The sequence below is a fragment of the Primulina huaijiensis genome, chromosome 1, assembly GCF_012295235.1.
Source record: "Primulina huaijiensis isolate GDHJ02 chromosome 1, ASM1229523v2, whole genome shotgun sequence".
Taxonomy (NCBI): domain Eukaryota; kingdom Viridiplantae; phylum Streptophyta; class Magnoliopsida; order Lamiales; family Gesneriaceae; genus Primulina; species Primulina huaijiensis.
In genome coordinates this window covers 20,675,213-20,701,317 of record NC_133306.1, presented here as the reverse complement: position 1 = coordinate 20,701,317, position 26,105 = coordinate 20,675,213, and the positions used below count along the sequence as shown (strand labels likewise).

At 34.0% G+C, this 26,105-nt stretch overlaps 2 protein-coding genes, 1 long non-coding RNA gene and 1 pseudogene across 3 annotated transcripts; all 4 read right to left on the bottom strand.

The window, feature by feature from the left end:
• Positions 1 to 1,924: 1,924 nt before the first annotated feature.
• LOC140959394 (pentatricopeptide repeat-containing protein At1g77360, mitochondrial-like) lies at positions 1,925 to 4,099 on the bottom strand (annotated as a pseudogene).
• A 9,036-nt stretch (positions 4,100 to 13,135) lies between these two features.
• Positions 13,136 to 17,195, bottom strand: LOC140983616 (zinc finger CCCH domain-containing protein 52-like). Its single transcript, XM_073450739.1, has 3 exons — positions 16,962 to 17,195; positions 16,235 to 16,295; positions 13,136 to 14,090 (listed from the first exon to the last, which is right to left on the bottom strand). Exons 1-3 carry the CDS (start codon positions 17,032 to 17,034, stop codon positions 13,343 to 13,345), a joined length of 882 nt encoding a protein of 293 aa, XP_073306840.1. The 5' UTR covers positions 17,035 to 17,195; the 3' UTR covers positions 13,136 to 13,342.
• A 3,148-nt stretch (positions 17,196 to 20,343) lies between these two features.
• Positions 20,344 to 21,038, bottom strand: LOC140972416 (uncharacterized). Its single transcript, XM_073434853.1, has 2 exons — positions 20,791 to 21,038; positions 20,344 to 20,701 (listed from the first exon to the last, which is right to left on the bottom strand). Exons 1-2 carry the CDS (start codon positions 21,036 to 21,038, stop codon positions 20,344 to 20,346), a joined length of 606 nt encoding a protein of 201 aa, XP_073290954.1.
• Positions 21,039 to 24,360: 3,322 nt separating this feature from the next.
• LOC140973145 (uncharacterized) lies at positions 24,361 to 25,991 on the bottom strand. Its single transcript, XR_012174576.1, has 3 exons — positions 25,918 to 25,991; positions 25,131 to 25,187; positions 24,361 to 24,412 (listed from the first exon to the last, which is right to left on the bottom strand). It is a non-coding gene; the product is annotated as an uncharacterized lncRNA (long non-coding RNA).
• Between the last annotated feature and the right edge of the window lie 114 nt (positions 25,992 to 26,105).

Below are 26,105 nucleotides of genomic sequence, written 5' to 3'. Positions count from 1 at the left end.
TGATTAAAAAATCAAACAAGAAAAATATTAAAAAAATTAAATATTCATGGTTGTTTGAAATGATAAATAAACTGTGAAATAACATTTGTTATTGAAAAATTTATGTATCTACATTGATTTACAAATTTACGACCAATATTCATAGTGCACTCAAATTCTTTACCCACGCTTTGCTACTAGTAAATATAAATGTCGCACTCAAGTCAAGTCATGGCAAATGAAATCAAAATACAGTACTGAAATTGATCACGAGATTGCCACTAAATATTCGATGGTGATAGCACATAGTGTGTTAAGTCTTAGTAACGTTACAAGTTTAGAATCGAATCATATTGCAAACAATACATTACATAAATGTCGAGACTTGACAAGGCAGTATCAATCTATAAAGGCATATCTCAATCAGTTGTAGCAAAATATTGCACAAAGTAGTTTCAATGCTGAGTTTTTCCCCAGCAAGCCCATTTAATAATGCCCCTGAATCTCAATACTGATTTTCCTGAATAAAAAGCCTCTGGGATAAAGAAGTTTAACTAGGACATGTACATATACAGACAAATCAAATAAGTTTTCCCCATGCCTTTTCAACTGTAGATCACAATTATACCAAATGACCTTCAATGAAATAAACAACATGGCAGGAAATTGGTCGATCCCTTCCTCACAAATACAATTTCAAATCTCTGGTAGCACAGGACCCTCATTGCCTCAAAATGACCTATATACCAATATTCTAAACCTTTAAGAGACAAATGGATGCAGGTTTCCTAATAGCATGCTGCGACATTGGTTCTCGTAGTCTTGCATACACAGTATACATAATCATAGACAAAAACGATTACTTTCTAATGGCATTTGAGATCGATTCAATAGTAAACATTGAACACTCAAATGCTCAAAATTCAAATTACGAACTACCAGCAGAAAACACAAACAGATGTAATATAAGTGAATCATCATATACATATTTTAACCGATAAATCGTATAGATTTCAAGAAAAGGTTTGATTTCACAAGCTATCTTGAGAATCGATATACATGCAAATTCATAAAAGATAAAACTTCGACCAATATGCATGGACAGTATCACATATAACTTACTTAGCATCGAATCACACATTATCACTAACATTCTAAAGATTTAGAGTTCATTTTAAAACCCGTTCACATCCATAAATTAATGATGAGATTTAAGATAAATCAAGATTTCATAACACGAGGAAAAACATATAAGAGGAAATTTGTCTAATATATATATTCATGCCATCATTACAATAATTTTTGGGTTAAGTTCAACATTGATTGGTCGAAAGATATGATGATAAATGAAATATATGAATAATTTAATAATTTATTATTTTAATCTTTCGTAAAACTTAACTCAACTATTTGATAAAGATACATAATCAAATGGCGTATTTTGCAGGCTAATGTGTTTAGTTCGAGGGTTTATTCAGTGCGCACTTATCAGTAGCGGTGCAGGTTCCTGGTCGTGTGTGGGGTGTGTGTGTGTCCATTCATACCAAACATTGTGTAAGTAACATCTCAAATAATGTATGCAACCACTATCCAAAAATTGAGATAATAGCATTCGGACCCCTGTGAAAATTCTATTTGTCTAAAACCCTTATTTAAAATAAATAGGCTAATGTGTCCTTGCGATTTCAAAACTTTTTTGTACACATTACCACTCTAACAGATGTTGTGAGTCCAGGCGTGACAGATGCAATTATTTATCCTTTTTCAGTTTCTTTGCATATGACTTGACGAAAATGTCATCCCCTTGTTAAATAAATTTTTGTAACATCAAGTTCTTCTTTATCAGAGCTTTACAAAGACTGTGAGTTTAGGGTAACATCAACAATGGAGTCACAAAGCAGATGTCGAAAATCAAACGTGAAGCTCAGCTTGAATTTAAGGTATCTGAAATCGCCACTGTGTTTTTGCAAGACTTCAGCTGATATTCGAGTTGTCGTGTCCAAGAAGAAAAGTCCAAAGGAATGCTTTTATTATGTGAGTTTTTCGTTGGTGCAAGCCTAAAAGCTATTATTTGTTACTAAATCGAGGTTAAGGCGAATGTGTAGGTGACCTTGGGGCTAGTTACAGCACTAGCTGCTATGGAAAGGCAACCTGAGTGGGGCAAGGTAATGTCTAAAGTGCATGAGACAGGAAATGGTTCAAGTAACCAAAAGATTCATCTTTTTGTGCAGAAATTCAAGTACCTCGTTTCTCCCTTCTTTCAGAAGTAGTTGTCTCAGCTTCCCAAATGTATGCCTACCAGGTCAGAGTCCTCTTTCTATCATTTCTTCCATTAAAACACATGCTCTAGAGACATCGACCTTGCTGATTAAGCCATTAACTAGTGCAGAAAATGTGTGCATTCTTGGAGCAAACTGCTAGTTTTTCATATACCTCCACACCTTCAGAGCAATCTCAAATTCTTCCCTTTCACAAAACATCTTAATCATCATAGTGTAAGTGTCGGCATCTGGTTCAAAGATTTTGGACAACTTACAGAACACCTTAATAGCCTGATCAGATTCCGCGCGATCAATCAAATTATGCATGAGAATATTGCAAGTCAATGAATTAGGCCTCACCCCCTTATCATCCATCTCAGCCACAACCTTAAGGCATTCTGGAATTTATTTGCTATACAAAAAGCACTAAGGCATTATACACTGCAACGTCAGGTTTAACTCCATTTTTTTCCATGTGGAAAAATATATTTATGGCATCCTCAAATCTATTTTCAATCCTGTATGTATGGACCAAACCACTACAAATAAAAGATGTCGGCTGACAACCACCAAATTCCATCTCCTTAATAACTTGAATTGCTTCATCTGTCCTTCCTGCCTTGCAAAGAATGTCAAACATGATTTCGTAGGTCACAATATCCGGAGAACAATGAGCATCAACCATTTCCATGAAAATTTCCCTAGCTTTGGGCAAATTTGGAGCCCTCCCCCACCCTTCAAGCAAAATGGTGTAAGTTTTTGAGTCAGGAACCAATTGATTTTTCATGCCATCAAAAATCTCCTGAGCCTTCCTAACATTCTTCGACTTGCCCAAAGCACTCAGCAAACCATTAAATGCAGCCAAATTTGGAGGCACATTATACTTCTTAATTATGTTAAATGTATATATAGCCTCATCCACTTTTTGGGCCCTTGCATACTCCCTCATAATAATACAAAAGGTTTCAATATTCAGCATTCCCTTGCTGTTCATGCAGTTTATAAGATCCCACACTATCTCATACTTCCTTATTTTTGCCAAAGACTCTATCATGGTATGGTAAGCTCTAACACTATGATTGTGATTTCGTTGCTTGCCAGCCCGCAAAAAGAAATGATGAGCCAGCATGCCAGCAGTTCCAAACTTTTCAAGGACCTTTTCAACAATATCTTCTGAAAACACGGATGCCCCTCTGGTCGAGTGAAGTATCAAGCTCTGATTTGGAGCAGGACAAAATAATTTTGCAGATCATCTATGTTATAACAGCTGAATCTTGCTTCACTTCTGTTGAACTATACATTCTGATCATTACAAATCCTTCCATGCAACGTCTAGATCGATAGTGACTTAGCTTGATCATGACTGTATAGTTGATAAAACTTTAGGGAGTCACCAGCAGAAGAATGTTAAGCAGCAGATGAATAAAAATGAGCACATTATATTCTACTGCAAGATTAAACAGGGTGAATAAGATAATTAAGTAACAAGTTCAGTTTTTTTTTTTTTTTTTGTGAATTATGTTATTTTTGTGGGAACCATGATGTAAGCATTTCAACGAACGCATATGGGCATCTCTGGTCTAATTTCCGAGATTTCTCTACGAGATAAACACTCTTATAAATACATACATTCGAACGTGTGTAAGCGAAAATAATTTGACACTATCTCTACCAATAATCAGTAAATTACTATTCAGGCGAGTTGAGAGCTTATGAAGAAAATCAAAGTCCTTATTCCACTTACATAAAACACAAGCAGATGAATGTGCGGCTGAAACACAGAAACATCGAAAAGGTACCAGGAGACCAAGAAATGATGTCGGATCGTCGCAATGCTGCGAGGTTGTGGGCTGGCTTATGTCTTCACACGCACAGGTATGAACTGAAACTTTGGCATTTACCGCAGGAAATGATTTTTTTTATTTTTTGGAAAATTGTAATGATTTACCAATATTTTTTATGCTTTTGATTATTTCTTAGTTAAAAGTCACTAATTTTTTCTAATATTGTTTACATGACATCGATGTTCACTTATATATCTCTTTTTTTAGTGATAATAAAATCATATTACACACATCAAAATAAATATAAATAAAAACAAAGTGGAAAAATAAAGTAAAACGACACACAATATTTCAAAATGAAAGATAAAAAACTTGTCGTTTTCTTTTATTTTTGTTTATATAGATTTTATTGTGTATAATATATACTTTATTCTTGTTATATGATCTTTGTAGAAGAGTATCGGTTCTAAATAAGTATTTTAATAGATTTAGTAGTTTATGGTGAAAAAAGACCAAACAAAAAAAATTCAACTCACTGAATGAAAATCAAACATTGACAAGTTGCATGACTAAAACAATAAATAGGTCAAGTTATAAAACTTAAATTGCAATTTTTTTTTGGTTTAAATTTTGGGTTTTGTTCCATAATGTTTTCAAAGTTCTGTTTTAGAATCTTAACTTTTATTTTGCGATTGTTGACGTGTGACATCAGTCAAGTCACTAATTTTCGAAGCTACGTCATTATTTCCGATATCACATCAATGATTGAACCAAAATAATCGAAAATTAAAAGTTATTGTGACAAAACTAAATTTTGAAAACTTAGTGGAACAAAAAATCTAAATTGAACAAGTTAATGAAAAAATCTAAGTATTTTTGCTGAAAGAAGGATTTTGCATGGCAAATTCTCACCCCATTGATAAGCAGTCAAGGAAGGCATTCCTATGGCCATAAATCCTGGCTGGTCTCAATGGATAATCGAAACAGACGCACTCACCACAATTCATGCCCCTTTTTTCCCTGAATCGCTGAACACATTCACAGCCTTTGTTCAAGGACTCCTAGAGATTCAGTAATTCATTGTCCGAGACAGACTAATCAAGTGGCTCAAGAGTTTGCAAGAAGAAGTTTACAATCATTCCATGTTTCTGGAAATCTTTGTAATTCATGTCTTGTTAAATGATATTGATTTTTTGTTCAAAATATTTTTTTTAAAAAAAAAAGAGAGAGAGAAAGAGTCTTTCCCTTTAAAAAAAACTGTTTTTTTTAAAATTTTTATCGATGATTTCAAATTAATTTGATAAATACACATATCCATAATCCGTATTTCATGTTAAAAAATATGTTGCTGGTGTATTGAATTTGTACAATTCATTGTTTTGTTGGAATTTATACAATTCAATTAACTTAAATCTAATGGGTCGAGGATGAAATTTAAATAAGTGCATAATAATGAAATAAATAGATTTTTAAAAAAAAGATATGAGATAGCGACAAATTGTGCAAAAGTTTTTAGAAAGATGGATGTACGATGAAAAATTGAGCCTTGAATTCCACATAAATTTGAAGGGATTAAAATTGAATGGAGCAAAATCGAAGTCCAACATAACCATTTAATTTCATGACTGAGTTTATCAGCGGATTGTCCTTTTATCTCGGCTGAGTTAAATGGCATTGCCCCGATATCCAATTTTATTCTTACAAAATTGGGATATTATCTCGAATCACATGAGCTCTGAACTCATGGCTAGTTTTATTTATGAACCATTGAGTGTCACACAATTTTTGATTTTTGTGTTTTCATTGAGATAGGCAAATTCAAGGAGTTGAATTTGATTATTTAATCTGATTGAGATCAAACATATGGCTTATAAAGGTGTTTATAAGTGGATTTTATATTTGAAAGTTGTGAAATTTAGCACAACTACTAAATCGTGATGAGATTTCAACTGCCTAAAATTTGGGAATGCGTTCCAAAATAGGTAAAAATAAATCAATTGAAATTTTGATGTTCAAAATTTTTATTTTCCATCATATTAACAAGTTTGTATCGTTATCACATTGGCGATGTCTGATCGTTAATTGATATTATAATGATATCACAATCATGGATTTTTTTTATTAATAAACTTGAAGTTTCTCAGTCAAACATGGATTATTAGATTTTCTACTTAAGTCAAAATGTCCATTGAGAATTCTAAAAGAGTTTAGAAACCGTTGAATGAATAATGTCTTATCTAATCTTATGATATCTATTCAAAAATTGGAAAGATAAACATCAGATATTTGACATGGTTAAACTATTAGGAAAAATCCTAATAGAATTTTACTACTTTTCATGATATCTATAAATATCATTGTATTATTTGTTATTATAATATTAAAATTATTGTTCATATTTTTTTATTACAATTATCATGAATGTATGTATTTTCAGTATTGTCAATGTTATAATTATTTTTAAATATGATATTATTCCAACCATCATTAATTATGATTAACTAGTATTATACTACATCATTATTACTAGTATCCATCATCTACATTTTATTAATGTTAATAAAAGTTATTGTTGTTATTATAATACCTCAATTTTGGCTATTATTCATATAATAAATATATTATTTAATATTTTTAGTACTATTATTATTTAAGTTACAATTAATATAAGTGAATTGTAATTTGTATTTAAAAATATGTGTTAGTTTGAAAATATCATAATATTTTGTGATAACAAACAATATCGAGCTGTTTCAAGGTCCAAATGCTATTTATATGGATTAATATGTTTCTAGCTAGACAATTAGATTAAAACTATAGTATTTGGGATACCAAATACCTACACAAGAAATACCCTTAAGATATTTTAAAATATATTTAGCTATAATATAATTCCTTAGGGTTTGCTTTAAATCTTGCACACATGCAGATAGCAAACATCATGTCTGGCCGGCTAACAGTTAGTTATAGCAATGACCCAATCAAACATCTATACATGGTTATGTCCACCGAGATTCTCCCTTCATCTTTGTATAGTTTTATTGATTAGCTCATAGGGGCTGAGGAAACACCACGACTCTCCATGCCAAACGTCTTAAGTAATTCTTTGGTATACTTGTTCTGATTGATGAAGATATCATTGTCTAGCTACTTGACTTGCACTCCGAGAAATAAAGTCATTTATCTCATCATGGTCATTTAAAACTTATTTTGCATCAACTTGTAGAATTTGTCACATAGTTTGGGGTTAGTGGAATCGAATATGATATCATCAACATATATTTATACCAGTAAAAAATGTTCACCTTTAGTGAACTTAAATAGGGTTTTAACTACACTTTCAATAAAAAAAATTCATGATCAAGCAATAATTTATACAGAGCATCATATCAAGCTCGAGAAATTTACTTTAGTTTATGTAAAGCATTACAATTTTGAGCACATAAACAGAATGAAAGTGATTAACAAATTCAAGCGATTGTTCAACATACATTTCTTCATTTAATATATATTAAGAAATGTTAATTTAACATCCATTTGATATACTTTAAAATCTTTATAAGCTGCAAATGCAAGAAATATTATTATGATCTCAAGTCTGGCTACATGAGTAAATGATTAATCAAAATATATATCTTCTTCCTATCTATAGTCTTGAGCCACAAGTCTAGCCTAATTTCTTATAATAGATCCACTTTCATCTAGTTTTTTTTTTCTAAACATCCATCTAGTTCCAATTATATGTTGATTAGAATGTTTGTGAACAAGGTGTCAAACTTTATTTTTCTCAAATTGATTAAGTTCATCTTGCATGACATCTATCCAATTTAAGTCTCCTAAGGCTTAAAATATATTCTTAGGTTCAAGTTGAGATAAAAGTACAGCATGCATGAATTCATCTATCATTTGTCCTCCAATTCTAAGAAGTGCGGTTGGATTACCAATGACGAGCTCGAGTTGATGATTCTTATTCCACCAGTGATTAGATCCAAAGGGATTGGGAGATGTTGAGCATCTTGATCCTCAGTAGTGTTTGTGGCATCTTATTCTTGAGGTGTCGCTGGCTGGTGGTCACTCATCGGCTCAACTTCATTTTCAGCTTGATTGACTGAAGTTTCTTCAATTCCGAATGGACTTATCTCATGAGCAACTCTATCTATTCTTCTCAAGTCTATTTCATCATCATTGTTCTATTACTTAAATCATATATGTTGCTAATTTCACCACCTTGACATATAGAAAATTCATGAAATACAACATGCACGTATTCTTCAACAGACATAGTTCTGTAATTGTAAAATCTATAAGCTTTGCTAACATATGAATATCATAAGAACACACCAGCATCGGATTTAGCATCAAACGCGGTTAGATGTGTTTTACCATTGTTATGAATGAAACACTTGTAGCAAAATATTTAAAGTAAGATATATCAAATGTTCTGCTATTCCAGGTCTCATACGGAATCATATTATATTTTTTACTTTCATTGATTTGTTCTGAGTGTAACAAACTATATTAACTGCTTCTGCTCAAAATCTTGAAGATATATAAAATCAGTTATCATTGTTCTAGATGTTTCCTTCAAGTTGCAGTTTTTTCTCTCAACAATAAGATTTTGTTGTGGTGACTTAACAACAGCGAACGCATGCTTGATTCATTGGCCATCTAGATAATATGAAAGAGTTTTGTTTGTAAATTCAGTATCCCTATAACTACTTATTCTATCTTATTTTGAAGATGTTTTAAAATATTAATCAACTAAACACTTGTATGATCTTTTGAATGCAATGATATTACCCAAGAAAGCCTGAAATAATTATCTACAATCGCTATAGTATATCTCACTCTTCCTAAGATCTTCACTAGTGTAGGACTAAAAAAGATCCATGTGCAGTAAATCCAAGCATTTGGTTGAAATATTATACCCTATATTTTTAAAAGTCGATCTCATTTGCTTACTAAGATGGCATGTGGTATGATCTTATCTTTGGTAAAAATCAATTTTAGACAATCCAGAAACCAACTCTTGCTTACTCAAACTGGAAATATACTTGAAGTGTAAGGTTTAGGAAATTTGAACTACGTAACCTGAGTGCATGCAATCTAGAGTTTTGCTAAAATATGGGCTTAATTATTTTTAATGCATTAAATGCATGATCATGGCATGGATAGGTGTTTTATTTCATGGTTGTTAAGATTTCATTTATTATGGCTTTTAGCAGTATTTCTCGCTCGAACGAGGAACGCAGACCAGAGACAGTTAAGGAAAAATATTTTTATTAAATAATTATTTTTAATTATTTAATATATGATGTATATATGTATGATTTTTCAAAAATGGACCTTAGATGGGTATTTATATTTTAAACTGATAGCAATTTTTAGCAAAACGGAGAGTTTTTTGAGGGATCAGACAATATTTTAAAAAACATAATTAAACGAAATATTTTGGGGGGTGTTTTTGGGCTTAATGGGACTACTTTAAGTTATATTGGCCCTAACTCCTGCTCCTCCTAATTATTTTTAATTAAGAGCCCATCATATAATCTTATTATAACAAACACTACCCCAAAACCCTAATCCCCTCACTCATTGCATTCAGTCGTCCCTCCCAAGTCCCAGCAGCAGCATCTCGTGGCATTTCAGCAGCCATTGTGCTCAGTTTTCTCAAAAATAATTCATAGGAACTCTTCCTCGTCCCTTCGGTGCCCGTTCTACACGATTGTATCCAGGTTTCGAACGTAAATACGCAAAAGCATGCTCGATACCTCCATTTTATCGTCTTTCACACCATAATATGAGTTTTTGATTGATTGTGCATGATTTATTGCAGTTCTAATGTTTTATGTGAGTTTCGAATGCATGTTCATGGAGAAAATCGATTTTTATTAATTGATTCTCACGTTTTTTACTCTTGTTGCAAGGGGCTGTCAGGACCGATGGGTAGAAGGCTCAAACATGTCTAGTTGAAGGTGCATAGTCATGAGAAACAAACCGGGAATGGGTTATGTGAGAGTTGCGATCGGATCTTATGTTTTGGGCTAGGAGGGGGTTCGATCGAGGGATGGGTCAAGGTGGCTGTGTGCAGGCCTACTCCAAGCCGTGGTTCAGACAATGGAGAATCTGAGTCAGGGTCCTGGGAGGTCGGTTCTAGGCTGGTTCGAAGGGTTAGGGGCAAGCCGTGGCGATTAGGCGTGTAGTCGCGTGGGAAGCATGATCAGGCGATGGTGCATTCTTGCGTTCATGGCTCGTTGCGGGTAGTCCAATCAGGTGCACGTGGGTCTAGTCATGGTCCGACGGTTGCTGGCTAAGGTCTGGACATGCTGGTTCGGGCCTAGGATCGAATAGGGTGGTCAAGAGAGGCAACTAGGGTTCGGATATGTTGCGCAGAATTTTTTTAACCGTTGTTCGGTCATTTTCGAGGGTCTTAGGTTCAAGACGTGGTTTAAGTTTGGAAAGTTTTGGTTGAGTTTCGGGTTAAAATCGGGACCCCCGGTCCAAGTTTTAAGACGAATTATAGAAGGTCTTGCATGAGCTCGAGTTTACATCTAAAAAATGGTTTTAAATATGTTTTGAGGTGTTTTATTAAGTCCGGTTGACTTCGGGTCGAAATTTTTAGGTCCAGAGGTAAATTGGTCAATTAGTGTTTTCAGGAGTCATTTTGCACCTGGGTCGAGTTAGAAGTCCTAGCAGCGCCCTGATCACCAAAGTTGCATGTTTAAAATGTTTATGCTTATTATGAATATGAATTTTTATGAAAATACGGAAAAAAAACGATGCATGCTTGGTTTTAAGAAATTGTACGTATATGCATGATTTTCATAAGTGATGAATACAATAACATGTTTTGAAGGAAGAGAGTTGGTTGTGACTAATACGAACACGAACGCGAACGCGAACGCGAACATGAACATGTAAGGCCAAGGCTCAGTGGACGGGTAAAACTATCGTTGATGTCCCCGCCGCGGGTAACGCGGTTATACGTAGATGGATCCATCGAATTAGAGCTGATACGAAAGTCACAACTAATTAACTGAATTCAATAAAAAGAAATGAACACGTATATGTGGATATGATATGATATGTTATGGATACGTTTATGTTTTGACATGTTATGTTTAAGTTCATGCTTTTAAGATCATGAAATGTATTTTAATTACAGTACGTTTCACTGTTGCATGTTATGTATATGTACTTACTATCGTGGTTCAGGTATGTTGAGTCTTTAGACTCACTAGGTGTGAATGATGCAGGTGAGCATGATGATGTGGAGACTGGAAGCACCGAAGACTGAGTATGCGGAGCTGGGTGTGTGCACGTTAACCCAAGGACTATACGTTTTCTGCCTTATATGTTTATGAGTCAGGATTGAAACATTATTATTTTTATACATTTTCATCTTTTACTATGTTGATGATTTAGCAGGATATTGGATGTTACATTTGAGTTTCTTTAAAACAGTAGTCTAGGAATTTGACAAGATTAAAATTATTTAACTGTGGTATTTTCTTTTAGTACTAAATGATCTTTTAAAATGCATGTGTTGATTGTAATTTTCGAAAATAGCTTACAAAAAAAAATTTAGTAGTAGACGTTGCATGAAGTTTAGGTGATTTAAAATCTCTTATGTCATAACCAATTTTTATTACCATGTATAGCAATATAAAAACTAAGAGCAACAAGGTGATCATCATTCCAGCTAACTTTATAATTATTTTGTTCTCTTAATCCTTTTAGCATGATATCATCATTAGCAGATTTGACAATGCAGGTGTACTTGTTGAATTCAACAGAATATCCATTGTCACATTGTTGGCTAATACTGATCAAGTTAAATCACATATTTCAACTAACAGTACATCTTTAATGGGTACTTTTCCGTGGTTAATACTACCCTTAGTCACAGCCTTGTCCTTAGATCATATCCAAAGGTGATTTTTGGTTCTTTGCAATCAATTACTTTTGAGAGTAGCTTGAAATTTCCAGTTATGTTTTTGGAAAAACTATTGTCCAGATACCAAATGGATTCCTGACAAGCTTTTTCTATGATGTCTACAATCATTCAAATAAACCATGTGGTACCTAAATATATTTTGGTCATGATCGGATTAACCCTTTCGAAACTAACATTTGGATTAACTTAACTGGTTTATTAGTGTGTGTATCCAAAAGAGTGCAAGGTTTTGCATAAACATGTATGGTTGTGTGATGTGTTTTCTATCTAATATATTGTTCTTTATTCCTTTTATCCTTCTCGTTCAGTTTTTTTTTTTTTTGAACCGGCTCGCAATTAAAGTACCGGCTAGGTTTTCCCTTCAAATAGAAATGTCCGACTGGACTTGACTTCAGAGAGACCAATTCAACTTGGCATGATAACCATGACCAGCTTTACCTTGTATGTATTTTAGCCATGTCCGATTAGACTTAGAACTATCCGGTTCAACATAACCAAATCTTCTATGATTAGTCTTATGCTTAGTCTTGTTCTTATAAGTTACTGTTATGCTGGTTTTGACTTTTGGTCGATCATGTTCATATATCGTGTTGGACCAGACAAAACATAACCGAGGGCACTGTCAAGTCTCATCAAATCCGCACCACCACGGGCACTGGACGCCCGGCTACCACGCATGTGCGTGCCGCTACTAACAAAAGATATGGCACCGGTGGTGAGTTTAGTTGTTAATGAAGATTTAAACAAAACGAAGAGACGCCTGTTACCATGTAAAATAAATCTAGGCTTATATCACGTATGTCTGTATTATATTATTTATATGGCAATTATTTGTACGGTACGAGGGGTGATTGCAAGTAAATAACCACTTATGATAACGCACACAGGCTACTGCTCCAGATCGACCTTTTTGATTCTTTGTTTCTATTTATGCACTCGGGGTTTATGTAATGTAACGAAACCATTTTAAGTGAAGCATATTTAGTATTTATAGGAGAGAGTATGGTATATCTGTTTATGGACCTGACCACATCCAACTCCTGCAAGGATTCGTGTCAGATAAATTCAGTCATCCGTTGCACTTACCAATCTTCTAAACGTTCTTGTTGATGATGACTTCATAATAGCCACGATCCCATTAAAACCAGAAAAAATCACGATATGGAAAATACTTCAGGCAAAATAAGTAAACAAAGCATTCTACAGGCTCGCATCCAAGACAATATAGCAAACAATCAACATTAAATATCCATTTATGATATTTATACATGAACTCAGATGGCATTTTCTAGGGGTCTGCAGCAGCACTGCGTACGGAAAACCCAATTGCATTTGTTTGAAGCATGTGAAAGACCATTTACTCATAGCCCTGTTTTACGTAGCTCAGCAGCCCCGTGTGCGAAGTGGCACCTATCCCCGAACGTACAAGACCCTTTGGAAAAGTTCTCGCAAAGCTTGGTTTTATAGTTGCTTCCTGGTGTAGGAGGGCCTCCTCCAGGAGCTCCAATTGCTTTCACCGAGCCATTTCCCGAACTAACGGTAACAATTATCTCCCTCACCATTGTACTGGCTTGCTGAATTTGTTCAAATGTACCCTCCAGCTCGATGTTTCTGAGATTTGGATTTGCTTCATGATCTCGAATAGCTAACTTGGCTCCCGTTTGCCTGCAAATCTGCTTGGAATTCACCCCACCTTTCCCAATGATGGCACCAACTAGGGAAGCGTCTACACTGATCTTGGCAGTGGCTGACACACCAAAGCTGGCTGCAGGTCCTGGCACTGGTGGCTCCATTGGGGCATTAAAACGACCAGAAACAGCTCCAACAGCACGAGGATCCTCATGAGATGGCATAATAGGTTTTCCGAGCTCCCATTCTCCATGAGCGAAGTTGCATTTGTCACCAAATTTGCAACCTTCTGCGGAGTTGAATCTGTTGCATATTTTGGTTTTAACACCTGCGGGAGCAGAACCATTCAGAATAGCCGGTGGTCCTGCCACTGTTCTGTTGACTGGAGGAACCAAGTTCATCATCTGGGAAACAGCTTTATAGCCACCGGGAAAATAGTGGAGGAAGTGGCAGTTATCACCAAAGGGACAACCAGAAGAACTGCATAATAGAAAAAAATCTTCCATAATCAGATTTATTTCATCTATGTAACCAAAAAGTCCTTCCAAATGATTAAAGGAGGATTGCAATATATGAGAGACACGATCTTATTTTGAGCTAGGGGGAAGGGGGTTTGTTATAATTAGCTCGAACGCAAGACCTCTTGGGATCTTGATTTCAAATGGGTTATAAGCTACCGGCAACAGATACGACATTTTCTGTGTAAGAATTTGTTCAAAGATTTGTGAGAAGTAAAAAAGAATGGGGCTAAAGCATCCATACAGGAAGTGAAATTCCCGTCCTTTATTTATTTAATTTTAATTTTTTCAGTGGGGTTTTGACCATAATACCATTTAACCATATTCCATAGTGGTTAACAAGGTAAAGTTGCAAAAAATGGAAAAAATAAATAAATAAACAGGAATTCTCCTTTGCATACTTCAGCAGCTAATGCATCACAAAGACAACAAAAAGTGGGTGCCAAATTTAAATCCTAAGTCATAAGAATAATGAAAACTCAAATTCAAAAGAGGCACTAAGGTTGTCAGTTATCACCTACCAGAGACAAACTTGAGATCCTAATCCCCTTAAAAGCCCTTTTTTCCTTTAATATTTAATTTCATATGCATCCCCCAGGCACGGATAGGATGGCTCTTACTTCTTAGTTCTCTGTTATATATGGCACCTACACACTCATTATTTAAAAATCATGAATGAAACGAACAACCTCCACATATAAAAAAAAATTAGAGATGTTCTCTTGAAGGGCAAATGGAGCAGGATAATCACAAAGGTTTTATGCTGCTACTTCTGCCAACAGGCATAAGAGCGAAGCCTAATTACATAATGTTCACCTTCATACTACTAAAATCTGCCTATTACTAATAGATAACATTGCAAGCATGTGGTATTCAAGGAAAGGTCATGGTTAGTTTGAGCAGTAAAGATACAATCACAAACAAGGAATTGACTGGATGCGGAAGCAAAATAATCGTTGTAGTAACAATAGCAGTAATAATTCCAGTTTTTATCTTATCTTCCTTTCGTCCAAGGAAACTAAAAGAACCCAATAGTTGTTTCTAAGCCTCCACAAACTTCTCAATCACACAAAAATAAACAAATTACACCCAGACCAGTCGGAGTAGGGTCAAAGACAAATCAATGGGGAAAATTCATGTGTTCCAAAAATCGGCCTAGACGGCCGCCTAGGCGCTAGGCGCGGACCGACCGCACCGAAGAAGTGCTAGTCAGCCAACCTAGGCGGCTAGGAGAACTTAGGCAGACCTAGGCTGCTGAAAATTGTTATTTTAATTTTTTGGCTTTTTTTGGGATTTTTTTAAAAAAAATTAGGCTTTTAATTTAAATTTATAGCCTAAATAAAAAAATGAAAAGTTTTGTATAGGTCATAAACCAAAGTTCAACAAAAAATATGATTTGTTGCCTTGTCCTAACACACCAAACTTCAGCTTATTATGTTGATAGCATGGAATCCGCGTAGCGGCGCCTAGTCTCCGCCTAGGAGGCCAAGGCGTTAGGCGTCCAACTAGTGTCTAGGAAATTTTAGAACCTTGGAAAATTCTAAAAACAGACTGTAAAAACACCATAAGCTGATATAATTTTGTCGAGAATAAAAGCTGAACACCAATATGTAAAAGGTAGTATCTTTATTCAAATTCTGTGTGAGAGGTAGTATCCTTATTCAAACTCTAGATCCAGCTAATTTGACTTGTGGAATGCTTCTAGAGATTTTCTGACCATGAAAATATAGAAGCATTCCAAAATCAATATATTGATACCAAAATGGTAAAATATACAAACACTGCTGCTTATATTGACATCAAATGTTCATGATATGTTAGGAAATGATGTTCCCTCTCCAAAAGCATCAAAGTTGGGAACAACAATGTTACCACAAAGGTATAATAAAAAGTCCGGCACCCAAAAAGAGATGGATAGTTAAAAAATTGTGACATACTGCCACTTATATAACTTGCGTTGTAGAGCTATACGCGAAACCCTTTTAAGTACCAACCTAGGAAAATTTTAATGAATGCAGAATAGAAACATAAATTGTAATTACCACTTGCGCAAAGTGGAAAAACATTTAAATTCAATTTTTATATTAAGTGGGTTGAGATTATAACCTGAAAAACTTGGTGCATGGCTTCGATTTGCTTCCTATACCACTTGACAAAGAGTCCAATTCTGTTACAAAACATTAATTTCTCTTTCTGAGTTAGAATTTTCTTAGATTTTTGATATTGCTCATGTATGCGTGTAAACATGTAAATGTGTGGGGGAATACCCATGAAGGCATGAAAAGTACCATCATTTGCTTAATAACAGCATAATTAGTTTTAAGAAAACCTCAACACATTTTTCATTAATAAGGTATAAAGTATGGTATTTACAAGGCAGAAAAAAAATTTATATGCTCAATATGAATTACATGAATATTTCATCGTGACAAATTGTTCAAAAAGTAAAGAGGAAAAAAGTATCGCTCCTTTCAAAGAACACAAGAAACAGAGAAATCTGGTCGTGCTACGTTCACAAGTGATTGTTCAGTATACACAGATGGATTGACAAACAGTTTTCTAATAACTGAAGTATTTCAGGATGAATAGTAATTAAAACGAGTTAACTAATAATTTTAATCACCGCATGTAAAAAATACTACTAAAGATCCACAAATTTACCCATGAAAAACCAATTAAACAAAAAATAATAATAATAATAATAATAATAACAACAACACATGAAAATTGAACAACGCCTACGACAGAAGACAATACTCAAGCACAAAAATATATAACACAAATACAAAAAAAAAAAGTATCAAAGAGCACAAAATAGCTTAAAGTTTTAAACCTGGCTTGGATCTCTTAAAACCGGCATTCCCATTAAGACCGAATTCACCTCTTCCTCTCTTGCGAGTGTCCATAGCTCCGAAGTTCACAGATCCAAAAATCAGACCGAACAAACGAAGAGAAGTGATGAATTCTAGCAGAGAAGCGAAATCGACTAGAAATGAAGCAGCAGCTTCCTAAAAGGGTTTTCTCGTAGCTACTGTTCACTTGCGGCGCTTGGAATCTAACAATGAGCTGGATTTCACTTGAGATGAGATCTCGTGCCGAGTCACGTGCACTTACTGATAGATGGGCCTATGTGGTTTCACAAAAGCCCATATCGACGGCCCATCTGTAGTTTCAGTGCAAAATATATCTATATTTTTTTTTAAAGTGGATTACGCCACTTCACCAAGCATATGGGTTTTTTTTAAAAAATATTATAAATTAATTAAAGCATTGTAAAAATATGACAAGTTTGGAGAATTTGTAAAAGTAGTACAATCCGAGACTTACTGTCTCGGATTCAGATTTTTTATTTTTTTTTGAAAAAAAAAAAGAAAAAGAAAGTGGGGGTGGCACGGATTATAGAATCCGTGTGTCCAATCCGTGTCTCCGGACTTTAATTTTTTTATTATTTTTTTTAAAAAAAAAAGGAGATCGGCGACTGTTTGTGCAAAACCGTCGCTATTGGCGACGAAAAAACCGTCGCTAATATTAACTGCAGTCTGAATCCGTTGCAGAAGGTCACGGATTCAATCCATGACCTGCCCCTTGACTTTTAATTCCCGTGACTACTTCCAGTATTTAAATGCGGTGCCTTCCTCCTCATTTCACATCGAAGTCGAGCAAGCCGCAGGAGCAATTCTTTGTTTCGAATACCGATCATCAACTTTTCCATTTATTAACGTAAGTCTTCGACATTTTTCAGAATAATTAGAGGTAACGATATTTTTTGTTGTTAATAATATTTATTATTGTTCGATCGTTATATCAGTTTTAAGTAATATCCATAAGTATAATATTAATTGTATTATTGCAATTATAATACTGTGATTTAGAAATTTTGGAATAATAATAACTACACTTAATTTAGTTACGATAATTATATTTACGTGATATAATCTTATATCTAATAATTACAATAATTATAATAATTATATTTAATTTATGTGATATATATTATATCTACAATAATTAACGATTAAACTTAATTTTATGACAATAATTATATTTACGTCATATAATCTTATATATACAATAATCACATTAATTACAATAATTAAATTTAATTTACGTGAAATTTAATTACAATAATTATATTACGTGATATAATATTACAATAATCACAATAATTGTTTTTAAAATATTTTTTTTACGTGAATTTTAAGTATTATTGGACTAATTATTTACGTGAATTGTTAATAATATTTAAATGTTAATTATTTATTTGTTAATTATATTTAATGGTTAAGTATTTAATTGTTAATTATTTTTAATAATTATTTACGTTAATTAGAATTATTATTATTATTAATAATTATTTACGTGAATTATTTACGTGAATTAGAATAATTTTACGTGAATTGTTAATTATTATTATTAATAATTATTTACGTGAATTATATTTAATTGTATTATTGGAATTAGAATATGTGTATAAATTACGGATTTTATATTTCCGTGAAATTTTATGTATATTATATCTATAATTATAATATTAATTTTGTTATAAATTACGTAAGTTAAAATTACGTGAAATTTTTAAACTTATTCTCGATTTGTTTTATATATATTTTTTGATTTATTTTAATGAGTTCTATATTTTAAGAAAAAATGCTCTAGTGGCAAAAATTAATATTAGTGGCAGTAATTAGCTAAAAATTTACTAAAATTAATAGTAAATTTATAAAAAAATGACACGTATATATTATTTAATAACATGTAGTAAATCTCTCGGATTGGGATAGAATTGTCCTTATTCTTATTAATAATGTATTTATTATAAGTATATTACTACGGATGTATTTATTATAATTAAATGTTACGTATTATGAAGTATTATTGTTTTTTAAAAGAAATTATTTAATCCACAGTAATTATTCTTGTTACAAATTTGTAATCAACAAATACGTTTTATTTTTTTGAGCCTGAAATTTCAAATAAATTTCGTTTAATTTAAAAAATGTAGTTAAATTTTGTTGATTAAAAATATAATATTTGTTAACTAATGATCTTTTGGTTTGCAAGATGGCTGAAAATACGTATAATGTGTTATATTTGCGGGGTAGACACATATCAAATAGTATCAACACTGAGAACATGGATGCACTAATTCCGCCACGTCGATCTGACAAATGTCTTTGGAGATTGCTTAATGCTGGGATTCACCTCCGTATCCGCCTATGTCTTGCACGCATGGGCTTTTATGGTGTCATTCAGTGTGGTCCTATTAAATATTATGATAATCATTTGCTTACAGCTATTGTTGAGAGATGGCGTCGTGAGACACACACATTTCACCTTACCGTTAGCGAGACAACTATCACCCTGCAGGACGTTGCCCTTATTTGGGGGTTGAATATTGATGGCATTCCAATCACTGGTGTAGATACCGCCAACAACAAACATACCTTACAACAGCGATGCGCTACTTGGTTGGGTTTTACGCCCACATCTTCTCAGATTAAAGGTGCACATCTTTATCTTATGCGTGTCGTGCGATCTCTACCAGCCTGCCTCCTTTATCGACGAACACCATTGTGTTGTAATTGGAATGTAGGTTCATCCTAATATTGTTCATCATGAATAGGGTAGAATCTTCCATCGTATGTGTTCACGTATTCGCTCAATGTAAACCATGATTGTACAAGCTGTGCGGGATTCAAACCAAACTATTTCGCTGCACATATAACATGTAAACAAGGAATTCCAAAAATTGTGAATTTACCACATGTGTATTCACGCGTAGAAATGTTCACAGCTTGAACGTGATGTTGACGACCCGGTCTTCCTCCTGTCGCGACGGATGCTGTTTTATCCCTTTGGTCAAATTTTACTACTCGATGTTCAATTGACTTTTTTGACCAAATATCAAATTTAGAGTATGCATAGTCGGTCCATGGTTGATTTTTTTCCAACATCTTATCACTTCGCGCTTGCCGTTGAATGAAATAGTGTACGCAACGCTGTAAGGTCATCTCCACTATTGCAGTTATTGGAAGACGTCGCACCCCTTTCAACACACCATTAGTACACTCAGACATGTTCGTTGTCATTATCCCTCGTCTCCATCCACCATCATGAGCCAATGACCATTTTTCTTTTCGAATGTTTGACAAATACGTGAAAGCTGCTGCATTCTTTGTCCTAATTGCCTCCATTGTCGCATTAAATTTTGCTACTTAGTGTTGTATCCCTGCTTCCCAACATAAGTCTTTTAAATGAATGTTTTTGAACTTGCTGTTGAAATTAGAGCAAACATGCCTCAAACAGAAGCGATGAACACCACGACGAGGCTTGAAGTCAGGGAGATCTTGAACTGCACTTGTTATACCCGCATGTCTATCAGATATAAGGCACACACCACTACACCCTCTGGTAACATGTCGTGCAACATTACCGAGGAACCAATGCCAAGACTCGTAATTTTCTTCATCAACAAGCGCAAAGGCTAGCGGCAAAATCTGGTTATTGGCATCCAATGTTACTGCAATGAGTAGTTTGTACTTATATTTGGTGTACATATGGGTACCGTCTACACTGATTACGTGCGACAATGTCGAAAACCATCTATACATGGTCTGAATGCCCAAAACACAAAGTTCAAGACTTTATGTGGATGGTCATACAGTCGAAGATGCTTCAATTCTACAACAGTTCCTGAATTGTATTTCGACAAAGCTCTCATATATTTAGGAAGCAAAGTTACAGAGTTTTCCCATGTGCCATAGACTACCTCCACCGCGCGTTTCAAACTCTGCCATGCCTTATCATACGATATATCATACCCATATTTTTCTTTAATACTTTCTCGCACATATTTGATTTCGTATGCAGGATCACAACGCACGATTCCCAAAAGTGTACTGGCTATCATGTTTACGTCAAGGTTGTGGTAATCTATACCGACTTGGGTAGACATGCATGTCTAATCATCACCATATTTCGTGATCATGAAGTAGCCTAAACTTTTTTTCAACGATGCTCGAAGTCCCCACCCACAATTGCCACCTTCGGACCAGTTATTGCATTTGACCTTCCAAATTGTCGGAGAATTTTGGACAACGATATATTCACGTCTCAAAACCCGAACTGAAAAATCCTTCACTGAAGCTATTAAATCGTTTTTGCTCTTAAATACCATTTTTACACCGAGCTCTGGCCTTTCAGGATTGTAAAAGTTTGTTCGAGATGCAGAAGGAATACCAAATGAATCTGGAATTTGTTCGTCGTAGACTTCATTGAAAAAGTGGGGAATATCACGTAAATATTGCTCCGGTGCAATAGGAATGTTCTCTGTCACTGTTGCTCCAGACATTAACACACGCGCCGATGTACCTTCATTTGCATTGTCAACATGATGATCATCTTCTCCGTCACTTGATGTTGCATACAAATCATCATCGCTATTCATGACATGATACGAACTGTCCCCAAATAAATCATCTTGCTCAGGCATGTGTTCTGTAATTGGGGTTGGAATATTTGCATCCACAGTAGAACTATCAAAATGTCTAACATTTGTGGTATTATCCTCATCAGCCCATGAATTTAAATCCAATTGGCCTGTTCTAGTAGAACCCCATGCGACATCAACTCCTGATGGACCCGTGATATGATGATCCCAACCCCCTGAAGTAAAATCTCACTCTCGTCTTGTATTCATCCCCCATGCATAGTCTTCTTCAGTGTGAGCCGTGATATGGTGATCCCAAGGACCAGTGTCGATCCCAGAGTATGTATGAGCTGACTGTTCATCGACGTGATACATAGAAGGTCCCGCTTCATTCAAACCTACTGTTCCCAAACCTTGCGTTATTACTGGCATGACTGCATCAAAATCGTAATCACTTACGTTCTATAACACTGGCGATGAATCAACATACAAGTACATACAATCCAGTGTCGGCAACTCAAACATAAATTGTAGACTATCATTATCTGTGATATAGACATGCTCTTCAATGTAACGAGCCGACGAGCTATAACAATATTTCGTTGACAACTTGATGCAGAATTTTGATGGGTCGATCTCCAACTTGCGAGGCACATAATTCACCAATTGAGAAAATGTAGTAGACCGAGAGATTTTAATGGGCCTTGTCGCGGGGATACTATATCCAACCCTACCATCTTCATGTTAGAGTAGGTGCACGTCGAGCCAAGTGTTGGCCGAGTGTTCACAATGAAACTCTATGTTTAAGCAATCTTTATTTTAATAATATTTGAAATTATTGTTTTGGCACATCTTTATCTATATACCCATGCTAGTTGCATAGATAAAGCCCTTGAATATACAAATAGTAGAAAGAATATGAGATGCTCATATGATGAGTATCATGAAACTCATATTTGGAATACTGTATATTCTAAACGGTTCCTAGTCGATTCAGCCGCCGCTAAGAAGGATATAGGCCGCTCGAGCTTGAGACTAGTATCTGCGATGTGAGTACCATGTTTCATTGGTAAGGGACTTTATGATGTCCGAGCATGCAGATAGGTGCTCCAGGTAGAGTGCACTGAACAACCCTCCATTAAAGGACTTTCCAAGTGGTTCTCACTTATCGAGTGGAATAGTCCTAGTTTATGGTTGTACACCATTAGTCCTTATGACCCGGGACAACATTGAGACTCTATGTGCTAGAATTACACTCTGACTTGTTTACCGACTCTCATGGGGTCATCAGGTGGCAAGGTTGGGTATTCTGTCGAAACATATAGGAGTCGATGCATTGTAGTCGGGGATTCACCGCTTACCTACGGGTATGGATATCCTATGTGTTTTTCATGTATATGTAGTTTGAAATCTCTGATCAGAGTATGCTGGTAATTATGAAAGGGGTTTCATAGATTACACCATCGATGCAACTACGACATGACACATAGTATCGATTCATTGACAACTCTCGATAAACCAATGGTTGTCGAATCGGTCGGGATATATGAGATGAAGGGACCGTACTGTACGCTAACCATAATTGAATGGTTCTTGCAGGCACTATCATTTGATACCTAGGGAATCATGTAAGCGATGCTGCTAGGCGTTTAACATGATTGGTTGGGTACTATCAGACTTGAGTTCTGACGTTCTTATTATCAAGGAGTTGATAAATAAGAATGGAGCAATTGGGGTATGCTAATATAAGGACATGTTTAGTCCGAATCACATGGAGATGTGAACCCACGGCTAGTTGTATCAATGAACCATTGAGGGCCACACAAGTACTAGCTTTCTAGATCCCGTTGAGAAGTAAAATAGTTCAATGTGTTGAACGGCTTATAAATGAGTTTATAGGCGTAAGGAAAAATAGAAGTATGACTTCTATGAGAGAAATGTAATTTTAATTTATGAATGTGTTCTTAAATTAAAATTTGGCCAAATAAATAATGTATTTGAAAATTGTGATTTTCATAAACATTATTATGGACTAAATTAAATTAATTCAAGTGTTGAATTAATTAAACACTAGTGGACCTAGTAGAGTCCAAATAATTAAATTAATTCAAGTGTTGAATTGATAAAATCATATTGAGTCTTGTAGAGCTCAATTTAAATAAATTATTTAACTAGTGGACTTGAGTAAATTCAAGTAATGTTTAATTAGTCTCAAAAATGTTTGAGATAATTAAATTAAGTCCATGGGTTTTTAATTTGTTAAAAACCATATAATATTTGCATGTATGGGAGGTGAAAGGTTGGGAGACAACTTTTTGTATAACCAAGGCTTGGCATGCAACTTTTTTGCTTTAACTTTTCCCACAACCAAAAAAAAATGTCTCTCCTTCTCTCCTAGCATGAATAGTGGCCGAAAATACTATTCATTCTCTCCAATTTTTTGTTCTTCAATGGTTGGAGAAAACACTCACTTCTCAAAGAAAAATCCTCATATTTTTCTAGTGCAAAATATGAGGGGATCTACCTAGTTGGTGGTGGGCTTAATAGTTGAGCAAGGAGTACTCAAAGGAAGCTTGAAGATAGTTTCTACCATTGAAGAGCTAAGGTGTTTACACCTTAGTTGGAGCCATACATCAATCATTTGAGATTGATAGGTATATTTTTCTAAACACACTATGTATGACATTTTGTTGTTTTTGTATTTGCTACACATTAAATCAAGGTGGCCGAAAATTTCTTATGAAAAACAAAATTTTTGTGCTTCCGTTGCGTTTTCGGTCACCGTAACCGATCCCCTTTCACTTCAATAATGACATAGCCACCTACGTACAGTAAAGCTCTCACAGTATCCATGTCTGCACCAAAAACTATGACATAATGTATACAATCATAACAAAATTTAATTATGTGTTTCTTGTATATATTAAAATAAATATTTTATATTAGATAAAATTTCAAGAATCATTTACAAGATTATTATTATTATTAAAATATATATTGTTAAATCAATATAATTAAAATTTATATTTAGTAATATCAATGTTTGTTTTTATAATAATAAAAAATTGTTATGACTTATATTAATATTTTAGATTTTGAAACATGTGTAATTAGAATTGTCAAATATATTAATTTCTTATATTAACAATTTTAACAATTAAGAGTATAAAAAAAAATTAAAAAGAATAAAAAAAACATATTAAACAGAAACAAATGACAAATTTACAAGATAAATTTATATTTTTCAAAATTGTTTTACTATATATAAAATTTTTGTTATATAACGATACAGACCACCACGAGATTTTTTTAATAATAATTTCTTTCTGTAAATTGAAATTGACAAACCATAAAACCCCTAATTTCTCAAATATACCTTTTGATTATTATAAAATGATGTCCTATTCTTTTCGTGAAAGATTTTACATTTAAATATCATAAATTCCTTTTCTGTCGGCTTTTTTATGGCTTTTTAACTATGATTATTATATATATATTTTTTATAAAATAAAAAGATTTGGTCGAACATAACATAAATAATACAATTAAAATATAAGAAATTATTGAAATTACCTTTTCAAATGTCGTTGTACGGAATTTGTAATTAAATCAGCTACCAGAGTTTAATATCTGCTAGTGATGGCAATGGGTAGGGTATGGGTCGGATTTCATACATCCATCCCCATACCCATTTATTAAATTCATCCCCATACCCATCGGGTATTGAATTTCATCCATATCTCCATACCCATCGGATTATCGGATACACATACCCTACCCAAATACCCAATTATCATATACAATTGAATTTTTTCAAATTTAAATTGTTTCAATGAAGTTATGAATATTTAAAAAATTATTTAAATGAACAATAAAAAAAATTATTCACGCTTTATAATAAGTGTGTGTGTGTGTATATATAATGAAATTCTATATATTTTCTTCTCTTTTAATATACAAAGCATCGTTTTTTTAAATTTTCAAATTTATGATTATATGTATTGAAAACTCCGAAAATCGGTGGATTGACTGATGAATCTTTAATATAAATAAATATAATTACTATATATATACATATATATATATATATTGATTTAAACGGGTATTCGGGTCGGGTGTGGGTCGAATTATATCAAACCCGCCTCCATACCCGAACCCGAAAATCCCCATACCCGATTACCCAATTATTTAATTGGGTCTAAAAATCCCTCCATACCCTCTTCTATTCGAGTCGGGTATCGGATCCTCCAACGGGTTCGAAGGAAATTGTCATCCCTGATATCTGCAATAAATTACAAACATTATCAGATATAATATACATAAAACAATTCAATATAGAAAGAAAAAACAGATATTCGACTTAGACTCGGCGCAATTCTCCCAAATTCTGATACTCAGCACAATTCTTCCAAATCAAATTCTGAATTACCGAGACTCGACACAATTCTCTAAAATTCTGACATTCGACAGAAAACTATCAAATCAAATTAGGAATTCCGATAATCACACGATCGACACAATTTATAAAGGGAGCAGAATCACGGATTC